Source organism: Drosophila biarmipes, chromosome X (assembly GCF_025231255.1).
Source record: "Drosophila biarmipes strain raj3 chromosome X, RU_DBia_V1.1, whole genome shotgun sequence".
Taxonomy (NCBI): Eukaryota; Metazoa; Arthropoda; class Insecta; order Diptera; family Drosophilidae; genus Drosophila; species Drosophila biarmipes.
This window is the reverse complement of record NC_066611.1, coordinates 5,419,089-5,438,273: the sequence shown is the minus strand read 5'-3', so window position 1 is coordinate 5,438,273 and position 19,185 is coordinate 5,419,089. Positions and strand designations below refer to the sequence as shown.

The following is a 19,185-nucleotide window of genomic DNA, read 5'->3' as shown; positions in this document are numbered from 1 at the left end:
ACAAATTTGCATTTGCCAGCCAGTCAGTCCGCATAAAACAGCGCACTCGGGAAAAAGGTATGTGAAGAGGGTGGCCAAGTCCGTCCAGTAATGCTTCTTGAAGAAGGAGAAGTCCTAAGTTAAGTCATAAAATTTTTTGATCATTTTGTGGATTTATAAAACAGGAGTTCCAAAAATATTAATAAAAAATAACAACATCTTTTACAGTTAAAAGTATAAGCACAAAAAATATAATAAATTGGATTATTAACCATTTTTGTCCGCTTTAAAAGTGAATGTTATAATAATAAAAATTTGGATATATGAATTTGTAAATAAATTTTTAAAGAAAGGGTGCTTAGAGTTTATAATTTTTATTTTATTTCATATTTTTCTGATTAAACCTTTTAACAACAAAGATTAAACTGTTCTTATTTATATATTTTAATACATATTTATCGAAAAACATGTAATCAAAATCGTTTTATTCTAAAATCTAAGCAACAATCTAGTGAAATATTAAAAAATATATTTTTTTCTCTGCACCCGACAACCGACTAAAAGAAAACCCAATTAGAGGGCCAAAAACTACAGGGTAGTGCAGAAGTCCATAGGGAATATTCCAAAGCCTCTTCCCGGTTAATCATCGACGAAGAATCCCATTAGCAAAGGTCGAAAATAATTCGCAAATTATTTGCGTTAAGCTGAAGATTATATGCTAGAAATTAATAACGCGCTGAGTCAAACATGAGAATGGCAACATAAATCTCGAGCAAAGACTGTATGGCGATGTTGAAAAGATTTGCATATACATAAATCCCTCGCGAGCTTATTACTCACATAAACATTTTCATTTTCATGTTTTAAAAAATTGCAATATGTTCTTTGATATTTAATTAAGAGCAGACAGGGCATTCTACACAATCTGAGAACTATTCCAAGATAAAATCTGACTGAACATGTGTCAGATTCGGTTAAAAGTGTTTGAAACTACGAAAAGCGAATGTTTTGGCGGGGAACGGGGAACTTGTTTTCACCAGAATGGACTGGGCCAAAGGGGGTTTTTAGTAGTCACAAAATAGGGTTTTTTGGCTTTTGGTTTTTCCAAGCTGTACTTAACCGCCGCATTACGTATACGCCACGGGGCACTAGCATATTACGCATACGCAGGGTATGGCCGCGCATCTGCGAACTAGCATTCAAAACACATAAATAATTGGCCAACAATTTGCGCTGTCTGCGCACACTGATTTCACTGATTGGGCCATCTTCTGGTTTGGTTTTTGTCATTTTTCTATCTCTATCTGTAGTTCTAGTTCTGGTTTTCGGCTCTGTGCGGTTCGGTTTCCTTTTCTTTTGTTGTGTTTTGTTTCGTTTGATTTTTGATTTGTATTTCGGCCCTGTTATCTCGACGATATATCTGCGGTCGGTGGTCGGCGGTCGGCGGTCGGTTTCTGGCTGCGATGCTCACTGTGCCGTCTGGCCGGCAGTGCCATTGTCTTAATTATCTGCGGATTTCGTACCCATGCCGTGACTATCTATTGCCGCCGCCGTGGCTTGACTCATCGCCATCATCACCTCGATTCGCATCTAGCATCCTCCGCGACCACGTCCTCATCCGCATCCTCATCCTATTCCCATCATCGTCATGCCTATTCTTCGTTCGCATTCCCAGCCTCATCATCATCATCACACCGCAAGAATTGGGATCGTCTTGGCTATGATAAGAGATCTCATCTTATCTATATATTTTTCAGATTTAATAGACTGATTTTTTAAAAATTAAATTACGATCTTTTTGGAAAGGGTATGACAAGAAATCGAATCTATTAGTTTCTTTTAAATACATCTTTTTTAACTTTGTATTTATACCCCCGGTATTTTTAAGATTTAAGATACTTTTAAAAACAGATATTTAAATCTTAAACTTATAGATTTTGTTATTTATTTGATGATTTTAAATACACGTTTTTAAATATTAAAACACTACAATTAAATTTAAGCAATGTCTAATTATAATTTATAGAAACAGTTTCATAAATAATAAAAGCTATATAGGGCATGTTAATATTCATTTGAATTTATTATATTACTATTATCTAATTTTCTTAACTTTTGAATTAGTTAAGATTCAAAAAAATTATTTTTAAAATTTGCTGTCAAATAGGTGTTTTGGAAATAAAAAACTTATTTTAAATAATGTTATTTTTCCTGTTATTAGCTAGTTAATAACTTTAAAAGTGCCTGTTTTTCTTCTTTCTTTTCCAACCTCAACCATTCCCTTTTAAAATTTCTGCCTTTATTATCGTTATTTTTCACCTATTTCGAATTGTTTGCGAAATATTTACTGTGCAGTTGAAAAGCAGAAGCCACACAATCAACGTCACCGTCTCGGTTCTATTTTTCTCTGGCAAGATCACGCGCCTCTATGCGATCGCTGATAAAATTCTATTTTTTAGCCTGGCCGCTCGTCTGCCTTATTTTTCGTATTTTTCTTTTTGTTTTTATTTTTTGGGCAGCATAGCCGCCGGACTGTGGTTATAAACATTTGCATTTGCTTAGATTGCATTAATTTATTGAATTTGCATCATGTGGCCGCGTCGATTTATGGGCCGAGCGTAGGATCACGGCAGTCGATCGCCGGCTATGTATCTGCGGAAGGGTGTATATAGTATACAGTATCTGATAGATACACCTACAGAGGGGCCCCGCACGTGCCCCCGAGTTTATGATCGCGTGCTGTTTGTTTGCCCGCGGCTCTTTGTTTGTTTCTTCTCTCCGCCTGTTTGCTTACCTTGCCAACTCGTTTGCCTGCTGCTCCGAGGAATGCTCAGGCTGCCCCCTTGCAATCCCCTGCCGCCGCCCCTGCCCCTGCCCCCATTCGACCGACGCCCCTGCGAAAGGCACTAATTGCCGCCGCATTTGCAGCTGATTTGGCGCTAAGCGAAAGCGAGCTGCCGGGCAAATATTTATGGGGTCATTCCCGTCTCGTGTCAGCCGCTGGCCAAAACATCTGAGCAGCTAAAATCTATGGCCCTGAAAGCCCAACCAGAGCCACTAATCCAATAAAGACATCGTGCGATAACCGCCTGAGATGCCTGGTTAATTTTGCTAATTGTTTGCTGTTTGAAGAGAAGAAAACGCCAGCTTAACGATAAACAAAATATAGTATACTGGGGAAACAAACCTTGCAAACTAAGAAATGATTAGTGGGGTAAATATCGCAATAAAGTGTGTTAAACAATTGTGCAGTGTTGTAAATGGTTAGGTGAAGCACAAAACAGTGTTTGAAACACTCAAATTAGGTAATGTAAAATACCAAGGCCTTTGATACAGTCTAAAATTGTTTCTAAGCCAGCTGTGAATTAAAAACAACAAAATTATTTACCTAAATTGTGTTTATTTTTTATATTAAAAATGTTTGTATTGCAGATTTTCAATAAAGATTTAAATGATTTATTTAATTAATAAAAATTTAAAAAATACCTAAAGATTGTTCTAATTTCTAATAATTTCTTAAACACAAAAAGAATAATTTAAGCTTAAGCCAAATAAAGAAAATTAAAATATTTAAATATTCTATTAAATATTGTTGAAGCTATTATTATATAAAATAAAATATTTTTAGGGCTAGCAGGAAATTATAAACACAACTAAATGAATTATTTTTTATTTTATTTTCAGTTCACTGATGAACAAATCCCCTCTAAGGCAGCCAAACACTGCCCAATTTCATGCGAAATATGTGGGTAGGTAGGAAATGATTCTCGAGCTACTCCCCGATTTTCATCACGTCGCAGCCTCGATTGTTTAGAAAAAGTCGGAAAGTCTGAGAGGCGAAAAGTCGGGACTGGGGCTTCAGCGCTGGATCGTGACAGAATATGAATTGAAAGGGAAACCAGATTGTTTTGTTTGTGGGCCGGCCTGGCCGGCTCCATTGTGCCCGTGCTAGTCGAGTCCGTCCACATGGACGGATCTCGGTACCTCACATGTATTTACACACATTCCAAGCCGGTGAAAATGTTCTACAACTTTGGCGAGCGGCTATTTTTAGCCGCGCCAAGCACTTGGCGAGTAGCTTGCGGTAACAAAAATAAATAACTTGGCCAACAGTTAGCGATATCTGGTAGCAGGCTTTGTTTTCGCCCCCATGGCTCATCGTAATTTTGATGGATCGTCATCGTCATCCCGCCGTGACGTCAGCAAATGTTGTTTTGCTTGTTGCAACGTCGGAAAGCGCGCAAACATTCAGAATATTCGCAAAATTGGGCCGTCTCGAGTTTCAGATCGAACGTCATCCACATCCCAATCCCATTCTCCACACCCAAGGCGCCGTGCGCTGACCTAGGTTAGTGTTTACTGTACTTGAGTGGGTGGGGCTTCCTCTCGGGTCAAAAGTCACCCATAAACACTAAAAATGCTAACTACTGAGGGGTAAGTATCACTAAAAATGATTTGCACTCTTAAAAGAACGTATTAAGTAAAGATATATAATAAATATACTTATAAAAGTGACATCGATAAAAAATGAAGTAAAGGGCCTTAAAAAATCAACAAACAAAATACAAAAATTAAATTTTTAAATATTACTTCAACAATTATTTTAGAAATAGTTTTGAACATATACCATAGAAGGTATATATACTTTGTATACTTATATATATATATACTTTTTAAGTAGGGAAGCCATGAAAAACATTTATTTATTAATACCAAAAATTAACAATTTAAGTTTAATTTCCAGAAATCTCATCGAATAGTGTTCAGCATTTTTGGATAATATCTTAGTAAGGTCGAAAAAACAAATATTTATAATCAACTATTTAATAGGTAAATTACCCAAAAAACTGTTGCATCAAAAGCAAATATTTTTAATCAAATATTTAAAAGGAAAAATCAACAATTTAATTTTAAAAAAGCCTTCAAAGGGTTTTTAATGTTTTTAAAAATAATTAAGGAGAACTAAGTAATTACTCAATAGAAGAAATACCCAAAAAGCTGTGCGATCAAAAGTAAACATTATATAATCAACAATTTAAGCTTAATTTTAAAGAATCCCATTAAAAAGTGTTAAACCAGGAAAAGATAAATATTTGTAATTAAATACTTAACAGGAAAAAACCAAAAACTGTAAGATCAAAAGTAAATATAATTTTAAAATATCCCATCTAAAAATGTATAATAATGTAAACCTAGTAAGCCAGGGAAAGCCAATTATTTGTAATCAATTACCCAATAGGAAATTACCCAAAATACTGTTAGATCATGCGAAAAATTATAAATTTAGATTTGCTTTCGAAATGATAAGCTTATCAGAGCTTTCTGGCCCAACGAAAGTGGCTTGGTGTGTGCACCGCTGCGTGCTCGGGATCCTAGAAGAAGTGCTTTTGGATGGGATGGCTTTCTGCGGATGGGGTGTACCTATGGGTCTGCCGATTCCTGAGATATCGGGCGGCGAGCAGAGTGCCGACGGATCGGATCAGCTGTCCGTCGGCTGTTGCGCGGCGCGCGAGAGTGGGTGGCGACACTGGGAGCGGAAGAGAGAGCGAGCTTCCGCTGTCGCCGTCGCCGGCGCTGCCGCCGCCTCCGTCCAGGTCTAGATCTAGGTCTATGTGTTTATGTGCTGAAAACTTCAGTTTGTCAAAGATCGCGACGCCCGCACGAACGCCGCCAGAGAAACGCGCGCGCGCTTTGGCAGCAGAAGCCCGAACACGAAACCGAAACGCGTCCGAAACCGCTCGCGAACCGCCCCCGAACCGCACTCGAATCGCCGCCGAAACGCCTGTAATCTGTGTCCTGTTTTCCCTCGCCCAAAGTTCGATGACCAAAGGAATCGTTATCGATTGGCAGCAGGAGTAATTTCGAACAGTGCGCGCGCGTTCAGCGACGCCTAAGAATCGCTTAGGAATCCCATACGAAACGAACCTTTTGTGAACTTTCCCCTTTCCCCACTGCCCCCCTTTTTTTGCTGTGTAACGTACGTATCTAAGCATATGCATGTTTGTAAGTACGCGTCTGAGTGCGGCAATTTCGGGCGCAGTTATTGGTTTTTATGAACCCTTTAAATTGCCATTGAACAATGTGAAAAGTGCCAGAAAGCGAAGCGGAAAATTATGCTTTACACTTATGATTATTAGTTGTGGAAATTGCAGCTTAAAGCGCCATTAATCGGCACATATATGGGCGTGGGTGAATCGTTAAATAGCATTATAAGCACTGAGCGCGCTGCTACAGTGCGTTTCGGCCTTGTAAGCGCCTAGGATTTGAAAACATCCAAAGTTAATTTTATTAAAAATTAAAAATTGTTTAAGAAACTAAGTTCTGTAAAATTAACTTTTCTGAGCACCTTACACTGGCGAAACGCACTGTCGGCGACTCTTTTACCTGTTACCCGAACGCCCTCCCTCCCCCTTGATTGCCAGTCTCTCACTTTCGGTTTTAATGATCGCATTGAGTCGGAATGCCATCGACCAATTCGAATTTCAATCTTTACTCCGATTCCGAACCAATATCGGATCGTAGAGATATGGGGCGACACTTGGCCGGGCCACACGCCCCAAAAAAGAGACAATTACCCAGGAATGGGGCATGATTTCTTTTATTACTGTGTTTAGACCGAATCTGACGCCGAAAGGGCGACCCAAAAAAATCGAATCGAATCGAATCGAATCGAAAAGAATGGGAAAAATCAATTCAGCTGGGGAGGGGACCAGTTCCAGATCTCCAGCTAGGCATTGGATAGGTGGGATAGACCGAGCCGCGGCATGATGAAATTTCCAGAGCGTTTCAATGGCAGCCGGCAGCAGCGGACCATTTACAATTCCAATCGAATGGCAATTGCGGCTGACTTGCAGCATGATTCAAAGCGAGGGCGTGGCAGAGGAAATGGGGCGGGGGTAGGTGTCCATAGGTTGCCGTGCTCGGTGACGCAGCCAGGCATTCTAGATACCCGGTCGCTGGAAATCGGCAGATACAGCGGAGATAAAGTGATTTGATGTGCGGGTGTGAGGGATAAATAGGTAGCAAATGTTATAATGTTAATGGGATAATTATTTTAAATTTGTACTAGGGTTTAAAATATTTCCTTGAAATTTATAAATTATGATATAAATGAGTAAATGAATAATAATAAATATATTTACAATTTTTTGAGCCCCTTCATTGACATAAATATTGATATCAACTGTCATAAGCTATTTATAATATATTTAGATTATATCTTAAAGATATCTATAGTGATAATACTATACAATAAATGTTATTTGGAGTATTTTCTAGAACCCTTGCCCTGATATTTCAATTATATCTTAAATTTCTTAGTGTTTTCTTAATTTTCTTAGTGTTTTTGCAAATATTTAATAACAAATATTGATATCAGCTGCCATGAGCTTACTACAAACTGTACGCTTTGCAATATATGGCCATATTTTCATGGTGATCAGTGCAAACTCCACCGGCCACACAAAGCCATTTCGATCCATCAGCTAGCCAAACAATCTACCGATCGACGGATCTCCAGAGACTGTTTTGTTTGATCGCACGATCGTCCGACCGCCTGATCGCGCGATGAAGAACTTAACGATGTTGCCCAGTTGGCTAACTGCGGTTTTACTGCCACTTTACTTGCTGTTTTGTCCAGCAAACAAAACATTCGCGCTGCTCTTGCCCTATGCGACGAACACACACATGTCGCACATGACGTATACGTGATATTTTTGGCCTGCTCACAGGGGCAGAGCAGCCGAGAAAGATGGAAAGAGAAAGAGCGAGAGCGGGCGATGGGCGGGGGAAGGAGGGAAGGGAGACACACGAGTCGCTGTTGCTAGGGTGGCCTTTGCATGGGGGTTAGTCAGCTTATAAATAATGGAATTTCATCTGGGGGCTTTCGGAGGGCCGCCGAGCACTGTGAACTCGGAAAATTACTCAATCGAATCACACACCATTTCCTGGAAACTCTTACTTTCGTTTGAAAAACGGCTGTGGAAAGCTTGGGCTTCCCAAATACTAAATGTGGAAAACGATGGCATCTTTAATTATTTTACTTTCTGTCACATTAAATGCTTATTGTTTCCAGGCCAATTTATAGACAACTTCCTTTTATCTGTGACTTCAGTTCGCCCGCCTTCGTTTGCTTTTCTGCTGCTTGCAACTAGTTCAAATAGATGTCTCAAATGATTGGACCTTCTGGCTTCGATGACCATCAAATCAATTGCATGTGACTGCAGTAAAATAGCACTCAACCACACACGCATAAGCGCATATTTATGTAGTACACTTGGGGAAATATTCAATCATTCAAATAAAAAATAAACATCATCTTGGGATTGTTCGATAGACTACTTACATAGTTCACATGGCAATAGATCAATATTTGTTCTATTGTGTTGTGTTTCTTACTTTTGTTTTTTTTTTATATTTTCGATCATAATTTTTTATTTTTATATTGTACTATATTATATTATATTTTTTATAGTTAAGAAGATAATATTATTATCTCTTTGAAGATATGAGGGAATTCCTTATATAATTCCATATATTAAATATTCCGTCTAACATATCATCACAGTCCAAAGTTATATATCTTTTTTTTGAAAATCTTTTTTAATATATATATATATTTAATTATTTAATATATATTTAATAGGGAATGTTTTATCAAATAATGATTTTTATTGATAGTTAGTTGAATATTATTTAGGGGATTTAACCTTTTGGGTGATTTTCTTACTAAATAATCATCTAACATGAGCTCAGCCTAATTTCTTGGATAAAATGAAAATACCCCGCACTTTTTTCCAGTGCCCATATTTTGTGGGCTGTTATGCAGTCAAAAGCCGTCACTTGGCTGCTTCTGTTTCACTTTATGTCTTTCTGTGTGCGTTCGCCGCTCGCCATTTGCCATTTGCCATTTAAATGAATGCAGGCAGCTCTGAGCTGGTGATGCTGCCCAGGCCGCTGTGGATGTGGTTGTGATTTGCTTTGATTGGCATCTAATTTATGATTGACAGTTACAAACGTCTCGGAGCGGCAACAATCGGGCCTACCGCAAGATCTCGAAAGGCAGCCAAACAGACGAGCAGCCCGTCGGATAGACCTTATGGTCGGATATCGGCTTAGCTCACGGTTGTCAATCAAGCTATTAAATAATTTACAGACACGGCTACAGATGCAGAAGCAGCTACAGATACAGATACAGTCCCACATACATATATAGATACATATATAAAGATACAGATACAGATACAGATACAGAGATAGAAGACTTTGGCTGGGCTTCGAATTTATGAACTAACGTCTTGATTTACGTAGTCTTCGCCGGCTGAATGCGGTTTGAAGCTCTGACACCTTGACGGGCATTGTCAAAGAGTTTCACACTCAGCGGCACTCGCACAGCGGCTACCGTTCTATCGGATTACGCGGCGTATGCGCAATGTGCCCCAGGCCGGGCCGAGTATCGAGCTACCAGCAGCCAGGCGAGGTGGCCAGCAGCCACTGCAGTTTATCAGCGGGCCAGATAGTTAGATAGTCGGTCGGCTAGTTAGTCAGCCAGTCTGCTCGCCCAGCCCCCGCACAGCAAGAGTTGCCTGCCCGATATAGGCCACAATGTGGGGCTGCAAGCACCACTCGGCGGAGCACTGACATAGCCGCTCTGCAATCGACTGATAAGCAACTACCATATCTATATGTGGAACTAGGTATGATATGCAATTGACTGGGCAGTGGGGGCCGTGGCATACTAATTGCCAATGACCCTCGACTGGGAATGGAAGATACATACATATTTGGAGGGGAAATGCTAAATAGAGAAGTACATAAAATATATATATCAAATATAAAAACTAAATTATGGATTAAATTAAATAAATTTAATAGTCTAAAAATTAAAACTACCCAAAGAGAAAGATAAGATTCAATAAAGGCTGTATTAGAAGAGCACCAGTGGCAGTATTAAAATTGAAGTACAGATTCAAAACCTGATAATATAAAACTATACTTTACATTTGACATAATTTTTGTATCAAGAGTCTTTAATTTGTGATCTTATGTTTATGGCCATAATTTTAATTTAAAAATTTGAAAAGTATTATTTTAATAATTTATTAATTAAAAAGTATTATTTTTAAACTCTTCTCATAATAACACCTTATAATATAAATCTATTCTTCACATTTTAATTTCCTAATACCTTATATAATTGAATTATGTAATTTGAATTTGTGGCATATTTTGTATAAATTAATTATAATTTAAAACTTTGAAATACATTTTTTGTATACCCAAATTATAATAACATAATCTATACTTTACACTTTAAGGGAGAGTGAGGAACTTGGATTTACTTACTTACTTAATTATAATTTTTAAACTTTGGAAAATAATTATTTTAACACTCATCCTATAGACATGAGTTTCAATTTAATACTTTGGGAGGTGTTTGTTTAATATTCATCTAATAGACGCTTAATAGATACTTAATGGTTTAAATAAAATATAACAATAGTTGAATTTTAATGACATACTACTATTCAAAGACTATATAAAAACAAATTATAAAAATTCGAGAAAGTCCATGAATTTTGTAGGGAAAATTTCAAAATGAAAAGCCAAAAAGTCAACAGGTCAATGAGGAAATGCAATTCCAGAGATCGCTGCCTTGACCTTCGACCCCTGAGATATTTTCCTCCCGTCCGAAGTACATTTCTCCGGAAAACAGGGCCACAGCCAGCACACTTTCCCCGAGTGTCCAGCGAGCCTTCCGCCGACAAACAAATCGAATTTTCCCTCACTCGGCGAGCACGGACTGCTCAGATACACTGCCCGACTACACTATGCTGTGTGGATATTATGCTGAGCGGATATCTGGATATCTGGATAGGTGGACACACATATGCTGTGTGTCATGTTGCTGCTATGTTGGCGACGGCGACGCCGGCAGAGCTCGCTAAAACTACATAAATCAAAGGAAAAGCATTTCTCTGTTTTCCGATCGTCTGCTGAGTTCTGCTTTTGCGCTGCGTTTGCTTTTGTTTTTGCTTCATTTGCGAGTATATTTTCCCCCGTCGCTTTTCCCGGCGATTGTTGATTGCTGTCGTTGCTGTTGTTGCCGGCGCTGTTGTTGCCTTTGCAATGGCATTTTGTACGCATGTTTCAGACATTTAACATTTTTTTTATATAGACAAGAGACAGATATCGTTCATATACGTATGGCCAAAACACACCGACGGACGTGCATATATACCATGGGGGGTTTTTGTTTTTATTTGCCTGCGGCGGGGCCGTGAGGCCAAAACATTTATAGGAATATTTCAAATTGCAGACGACGACGTCGCTGCCAGCAGCGCCTTAAATGAGGCTGACAAAAGGAAAAACAACAAAAACGCCAAACATAAATAAATAGAGCCGAAGGGAATTATAATTGGTGGTACCGGAGGCGGCATACCCTGCAAAGTGGCCCAGAAAAATTCTAAAATCATTAGAGGATACAAAAATATGTTTCGTCATTTTTCTAATTAAAATTCATTCCGATTTGTCACCTATTACCATTTCAATGCATTAAATATATTTGTTTTTATTTCTATAACTAGGTTTTGACAGCAAAAAGTGTGAAAGAGCACAGCAAAGTCAGGTCCCAAGTTCAAGTCCCATTTTCAGCGCACTAAGATGCATCCCAAACAAAAAATGAAAGGTCCCCCCTAATTATTTCGTTTTCTTTGATGTTGCGGATTCCCTAACCCGAAACACATCACAATCAAAAATAAATATTTACATATAATTAAATGGAGAGGGAGAACACACACACACTCGGTTTACCTGAACTTCGTGTATTTATTTATTAAAATACAGAATATATGCGAAAATTATAATATTAAAAAATATATTTCTGTGTGGTTAATTATAGATGGGAAGCCAATTTAGACGTTTATTTTGATTTCTGGGCAAAAATAAAGAGGGGCCCCGAGACTTAGGGAACACCGCGCCTCGAGCCCCGCGACGAGCCGCGAACCCTGGACGGGATGAGTATATCAAATATGAAATTAATGGAAAATGCGGTTAAAAGCCAAAGCGTGTTGTTTGCCTCTCCTTTGTTGATGCTCCTGCCATCTGGCTATTTTCGTGCACATTATTTCATGCGCCTTACATTCCGCGCGACTTATGCTTTTAATATGCCGAAAACTATTTTAATATGTTTTATTTTTGTTTTAAATGTGACACAAATGATTGTTAACGATATTGCGAGCTGTTATTGTCTGTATGTCGGCTCCGCCGGCGGCGCTATGTCGTGTCGCCGATATTAAAATCAAAATTGAATTCGAAAATGAAAATGAGGGGAAAGGGGAAGGGGAAGGGGAAGAGGCAGGGGAGGGGGGCGAGCCGCACCAATTAATTAACAAAAGCCTCTTGCAAAACCGCAAAAATGTTGTCACATACCGCATAATACGCGTATATATTGTTGCCCGAGTCGGCAGCTCCAATTCGCATCTCTCAGCCTGTCATATTCTGCCACATTATTTATTAGCAATACTTAATATATAGTTGACGATGGTTCACTTTTTCGCCCCGGCTCGCCTGGGATCCGTCCTGTTCTGCTTTTTAATTGCGCTCACACGTGCCGGCCGCTGTATGAGTGGACATTTATAATAGCGGGCGATGATATATGGAATGTTTCGGCCATAAAGGGATTTCTCGCCGGCCAACGGAAGAGTCTTTTGCAGCAGAGGGAAATTAAAATTTTGGTGAATGGTGGGCACTTCTCTTTAGTTATTTAATCAATCTTTGGCTGGTGTGCGATCCTTAGCCTCACGACCCTCCTGGGAGCTTAGGGAATTTATCTGTACAATTGCTTAGATCGGAATGTTGTTTATTTGTAGAGGACCTTATAAGAGTTGTTTTCGAAGACTTTGTTTTTCTTTTTATTTTTGACGATCTGCAGGAAGGAGAAAAATATTTTATATTTTAGGGGGGCATCTTTCTTTATAATTTTATAATTTTTATAAATCAAACTTTTTAGAATAAACATTAAATGTTGCACGTTTAGTGTATTTTAAGTAAATAATATAATTCACAATACGGTTTTTCAGAATTTTTAGGATCAATTTTCCTAATTCATTGGAAACTATAGAGAATTTTTCAGAATTCCAAAGTGGTTGGGATTTTAAACACTAGACCAATAATACTAATTAAATGAGATTATAGATAAGAAAAATTTGGTAGCTCAGCTGGTTAAATGTAACTTCTAATAAGCTTTAAAGGCAAAAAGTAGCTCGTTTTATGGTTGCGAGTTCAATTGAAAATATAGCAAATTTTGCCTACTTTCAAAGTTTCTGAGTCTTCTAACAATAGACCAATAATATTAATTAAATCAGAATAAAGATACAAGCAACTGTTAGTTAAATGTAACTTCTGATAGGCTTCAGGGTAAATAAGTCAGTTTTATGGCTGCTGGATTATTCGAAAAAACCAAAAACCCTGACAGCACTTAGAAAACCCCTTCCAAAACTCAGGGATTCCATTCTTTTTGGGACTTTGAAAATGGTTGATGTGCATTTTCGGCTGACTTTGCGATTGGCCAATCGTGAGAGAGAGAGAGAGAGGGAGGGATGCGTTGCGCTGCTCACGCCCCCGCGGCGGCGACGTCGGCAGCGGAAATTCGCACAGCCAGAGTGCGCAGGAGCGAGCGAGAGGGCAGGCTCCGCGGGCAACATGTTGCGCAGGCTGCTCCGCCTGGGGCAGCGCAACATGTTGCCAGCGCGGCTGCGCAGGCGCAGTGGCAACTGCAGTTGTTGTTGCTGCCGCCGCCGCAGCTGCAGCGCTGCGCGCCGCTCATTCAACTCGGCCTCAGCCTCAGCCCGCCTCGTTCGTCATCGCGAAAGCATCTCTTCGCCACGCGACTCGCACGCACACACCTGCACTCGCGAAAAGTGCAGGCGACACGAGTGCGCCCGAAGTTCACACGATCGCCGGTGTGCGAGCGAGAGGGGAGGAGCGGCGGGCGAGCGCGGGAGGGAGGGCAGGCGAGAGAGCGCGCTCTGCCTGCGTCGCCGCCGGCGTCGCTGCCCGCGCCGCGCTGGCCTGTTGGTAGTTTATTTATTCACCCGACGGATACCGTGTGGACATTATTTTACCAAGCGTTCGCCACCGCACAACACGGAGAGCCAACAGCCGCGAGCCGAGAGAGCCACGTACCCAGAGAGCCACAGCCACAGCCACAGCCACTCCGATCCGATCAGACACGATCCCAAAGCAGGCGATATACACGGCGGCTCGCACCGCCCAGCTATCTAGTAGATAAAAAGTCGCCGAGCCGAGAACGCAGCGCGCAGACCGCAGAACGCCGCCCCGAACCGCAACACTCGCGCTGTCGTAATCCCCATCCGAGATCGAGGCTGCCTCTTTGCCCAGAGCAACTGCACCCAGACCCGCCGAACTACACCTTGCACCCTCACGCCCCACGGAAAGAGCTGGGGAAGTCTCGAACAAGCCTCGAAGCCGAGAACGAAGAACGCAAATTTATGCAGCCGCCGAGTGAAAACAAAACAGCGAATCAAACGAGCAGGAACGGCGAATAGAATAAATCCAATAAATCGGCGCGCGAAACTCGCGTGTGTTATCTAATCTGCAAGAGAAGTACAAGAATCGGTATCGCCGCGACACCCCATCTGTATCTAATATATATCTACGCCCATCGCGTGTGTGTGCCCGTGTGTGCGTTGCGACCTTTGTTTTTCTATACATTTTTGTTCTTGTTGTTGCCGACCATACAGTGCGAAAAAACGTGCCCCACAAGCCGGCCATTTAGCAAAGAGTACACGCTGCTGCGAAAAGCGCCCAGAGCCATGGCCCCCAAGCAGCGGAAGCCGAGCGGCGGCAGCGAGTGGGCCACGGCCACCGGCACAGTGCCGCTCCTGGAGCGGAGCTGCAGCTGCAGCCAGGAGGCGCAAGCGGAGCCCCCGCTCCACAGAGCCCGCCCCGCCCGCGAACAGCCCCTGCTCCGCCACCTGCGCCACCTGCTCTTCGCCAGCCTGCTGCTCGTGTGCCTGGTGGGCGGGACGGAGGGCCGCCGGCATGCGCCGCTCATGTTCGAGGAGTCCGACACGGGCAGGCGGTCCAACAGACCAGCGGGTAAGTCACCTCCAAGTATTCCTATTCCTCGCCCATCTCTGCCGTATCGTATATCACCTGCCGGGTGGCTAACAGCTTAGGCGCTTAGAATAGCATGGCTGGGGATCTCTCTTCTATCGAAGATCAGAGAAGTTCCTAAGTTTTTAATATAACAAAGATTTAGTCATCGTATTCCAAACTAGAAACTGTATTATACCCAGAAAACCAGACTCTTTTATATAATAGTTGGTATATAATGTTAGGATCTTTAAAAAGTTCTCAGTTTTTTATAAGGGAGATATGATATGGTACCCAGAACATCAGCAGTTTTAGATAATGGTTGGAAAAGAATATTACGATCTTCAAAAGGTTCTCATTTTTTTAATACAAAGTAGATATCCCCATCATATTCCAAACTAGAAATGATATGGTACCCAGGAACATTACGATCTTCTAAAAGTTATAAATTTAGTACTATAAAATAGATACCCCCATCCCCATGATGCCCCGAAAATCTGCAATTTCAGAGAACTCTTCTATTACGATCGCCCCTTATAAATTATATTAGTGCCATAATTCAGCAGCCCATCTAGTTACGGGGTGATATCGCTGATGCTGCTACCTCCGCTGTGGTTGCATAAGCTGCCCCTGCCCATTGCGCATACGCCGTGTCGGCCGCCGGCGGCAGTTGTGCGGCTATATGGCCGGGAATTCCCCGACCCCGTGGCCGCAGGTAGAATTCCAGCCGGTGGCGAGGCGGGACCTGCTCGCACCTCTAATCCGCCAGGGTTTTCGGGACGTGGGACGTGGGACATGGGCCACGGGATATTCCCGCCGGCACGGCACAGCACTCCCTTTTTTATTGTGCGAGGGGCACACGGCCCGGTGCTAATCCGGAAAGCGGGAATTCCCTTCCGCTCGCTGCCTGCGCTGCGCAGACGCGTCGGCGGCCGTAAGCCGCTTACCGGAGACAGACACCAAAATAGATGCACCCAGGCGATCCATGCGATCCGTGGAGCGGCACCCAATTGCAATTTGTTGCAACTCACACGCTTGATTAGCCGCATTTCCTGTTTGGCTCCCTATACTATACCGCGTCGCACCGCCTCGCCCCGCACACTATTATGTTCCCAACTCGCCGCTGTTCAGTCTTTCGTGGTCCGCTGCCGCTGCCGCTGTTGCATTTTCAATTAAAAACAGATTGCGGTTTGCGTGGCAGCGACTTTGAAGCGTTTCTCGGCTTACACACGGAGCGCGGCTCGGCGGTGCTGACGATTAACAGGTTCTGTTAGGGCCTAGGCGATGCCCCGTAGGTCCCGGGGATGCCGAGCGGAACCGGAACGGAGCTTAGCCCAAAGCTCAGAGTCAATCCGTGGGCTTGCGGGTTGTGCAACTTTGCAGTCGTATATCTCGGCAAGTAAGCCAGCTAGGCGCACCGATGCTTCTCAGCCAGGTCGCTGGTCGCATTCGTGGTGTTGCCACGGCAAAATGGGTTAGCTCGGTAATTGGTCCGTGGGCCCTCGCAGATGGCACACTTTGCCGCCCACGTTCGGCACCCACTTCCCGCGGCCTCTGTGCACACACAAAGTCTTAGCATAATTTAGTCGTTATACGGCCGCGAGCCCCCTTTCCTGCGTTTTATTTTTAAAGAATGAATGAAAAGCCAACGCACGGCGGAGCGGCAACAACCACGAAAACAGTTCTGTTTTGGGCGTCTTGTTGCTCTGGGAACCCAACTGGTGGCTAATCAAACGGCAAAGACCACGCAGTCGGAGCCAGCCAGCCACCAGCCACCAGCCACCAGCCACCAGCCACCAGCCAATTCGTTTTGTTCATTTCGCATTTAATTTAACTGATTAACAAGCTGACCGACCCTCCCCACGCCGAGATACCCCCAGCGCGCCCCCCAGCCACTCCGTTCCCAGCGGCAACCCACGGTGCCGCCATTCGTCAGCATAATTCATTTATTCAACTGTCTGCCGCCCAGTTAGGTGTTAAAAAGTTGTTAACTTATTTTTAATGAATGCGTGTAAAAACACAGCACTCGCACACACACGGGCGGGCAAAAAGTCCGAACGGGCAGAGAAAAAGCCAAAGGCAACCGAAAAAGTCGAAAAAATCCAAAAAGGCAGTGGAAAAAGATCAAGATGTGCCTACGTAGAGCTCCCCGACAAGCCGCCGGCAACGGCAAAAAGCGTTCCGTTCATTTCGTTTCGTTTTGGGATCTCGGCAAACATATCATGATCAGTGGCGGAAAACGGAACGCGAAGAAGATGGAAAAAGCTGGCCGGCTGGGAGGGCAGAGCCGAAGCGCAGATACTCTGGGTTAACAAGGGGTTGCGTTTTAAAAGCCCTAAACTTCAGGAAATATCTTAAGATATCTTAGAAAGAGATATAATTGAAATATTAGAACAGCTAAGTTAGGGAACCTTGAGATATATGATATACTAACTCATATATATGATATTTTATTATAATGGATTGGTTCTTAAAAAACCTAGAACTCCAGCAAAAGCGGGAAATATCATAATGTTTTAATAATATTTTCTAAGCTTTATCTTTTAAATATTAGAACTACTTAGTTGGGGAACCTATTAATGTAGTATGATACTATACTATCATATTACACAGATGGCTTGCATATTTCCTAGAACCCCAGTTAGGGTATTACCAAGTTGGGGGGTTCGGCGCGAAACACGTTAAGACAGAGCGGGCTGGGGGACGGGGGACGGGGGCTCCGGGCCAAAGCCAAAGCCAAAGACTGTCTGACGTTTGTTTGGGGCCGTCTGCGACAGCCACCCGAAATGAGCCACCGCCGCCGTCGTCGTTGTCAGTCGCATGTCAGCTGGCCAAGGAGGGGACCTGGCCCGGTCCGGAGGAGGTGCCTCCACTCCCCCAGGGGGGAGTACCCCAGGTCCCCCTCCCCCTCCCCCGGCGAAATGCAACCAATTTGTTGCATTTGCCACACAGACGCGCCGAGGAGGAGACGAGGCGTCGCCGCAGCGTGTGGGCAGAGGAAGCACTTAATGCCCACAAGGTGTCAAATTGCAGAAAACTCCGCTTCGCCCACCCCGAAAAAACTGGGGAAAAAATAATACACACACCGAAAAAGCTGGAAAAAAACTATCAGCCTATGTGTCTGGCGTAAATTAATTTGGCCAAGAGCGTAGGCAAAGCAGATACGATACGATCTTATTGAATCGAATCCGTAGGCTCGCGCCGTTTCCGTTCCAATGAATGAAGTTGCAATTTGATTGGGTGGAAAGGGAAAAAACAGGGGACAGGAAACCTAAAAAGAGATAGGCGGGGGAAAGACCGGGGGGCTGGGGAGTTGACAGCTAATAACAGATTTGTGCTGGGCTCTTTTTTATGGGCGCCATCCATCTGCATCTCTCGGTGGCATTTGCCGTGCCTTTCATTAGCACATGCCGCATTCTTGCCATGCATTAATTATCAAGGCGCAATCAGCGCCGCATCCTCGCCCCCCGAAAGCCGCCCCTGAAAAGGCAGAAACCATAGGAAACCGCCGGCGCACAGCCCATGTATCTCGGGCCTTTCTCTAAATGAGAGATGCATTCGCACGCATCATCTAAATTGCGGATCGCTGATAGGCGGGCGGCGGCTCTGAGGGGCTGCGAAGGTTCTATCAGTGGCCGAGCATCAATTTGCCGGGTTTCTGTGGCTATTCCCTGGGCGAGTTGTGGCTATTATGGGGCCAAAAGTTCAACAACTAACTGCTAAATAGTTCGAAATAGGCCAACAGCACTCGGTCTCTCGAGTAGTATAGAACAGCAGAGCCTAAAATGTGGTCAAAGCGAAAGTATCTCGCAGATGCGCCAAACCTTTGATGACTATTTCAACAGGCCGGCGAAATATATGGTGCATATTCCGCATGCAAACACTATATTTCGTATGAAATTGCTGGCAATTTTTGTCGCCAAACAAACCGTTGGCAATTGGGCTTGCAATTGCATAGCTCGACAATTAAATCTACCCTTTAATAGTCGCACATGGGGCAAATCTGGCGGCTCGTACTTCTTCGTGCTGAAAACGCCCACCAAAACAAGAAGAAAACCCAAAAACGCCCGCAAATCGCGTGTCGCGTGA

General features: G+C 42.9%; 1 protein-coding gene across 4 annotated transcripts in view; it reads left to right on the top strand.

Moving 5' to 3' along the window:
• Nucleotides 1-5,630: 5,630 nt before the first annotated feature.
• Nucleotides 5,631-19,185, top strand: part of LOC108033101 (dorsal-ventral patterning protein Sog) — a 30,172-nt gene continuing 16,617 nt past the window's right edge. The window contains exons 1-2 of one of the 4 annotated variants that reach the window (XM_017107299.3): nt 5,631-5,956; nt 14,742-15,099. In XM_017107299.3, coding sequence (XP_016962788.1) covers nt 14,814-15,099 — 286 coding nt within the window. In that variant the 5' untranslated portion in view covers nt 5,631-5,956; nt 14,742-14,813. Of the gene's footprint in view, nt 5,983-14,106; nt 15,100-19,185 lie in introns of all 4 variants that reach the window. The other 3 variants (XM_050885473.1, XM_050885472.1, XM_050885474.1) reach the window with 3 other exon arrangements.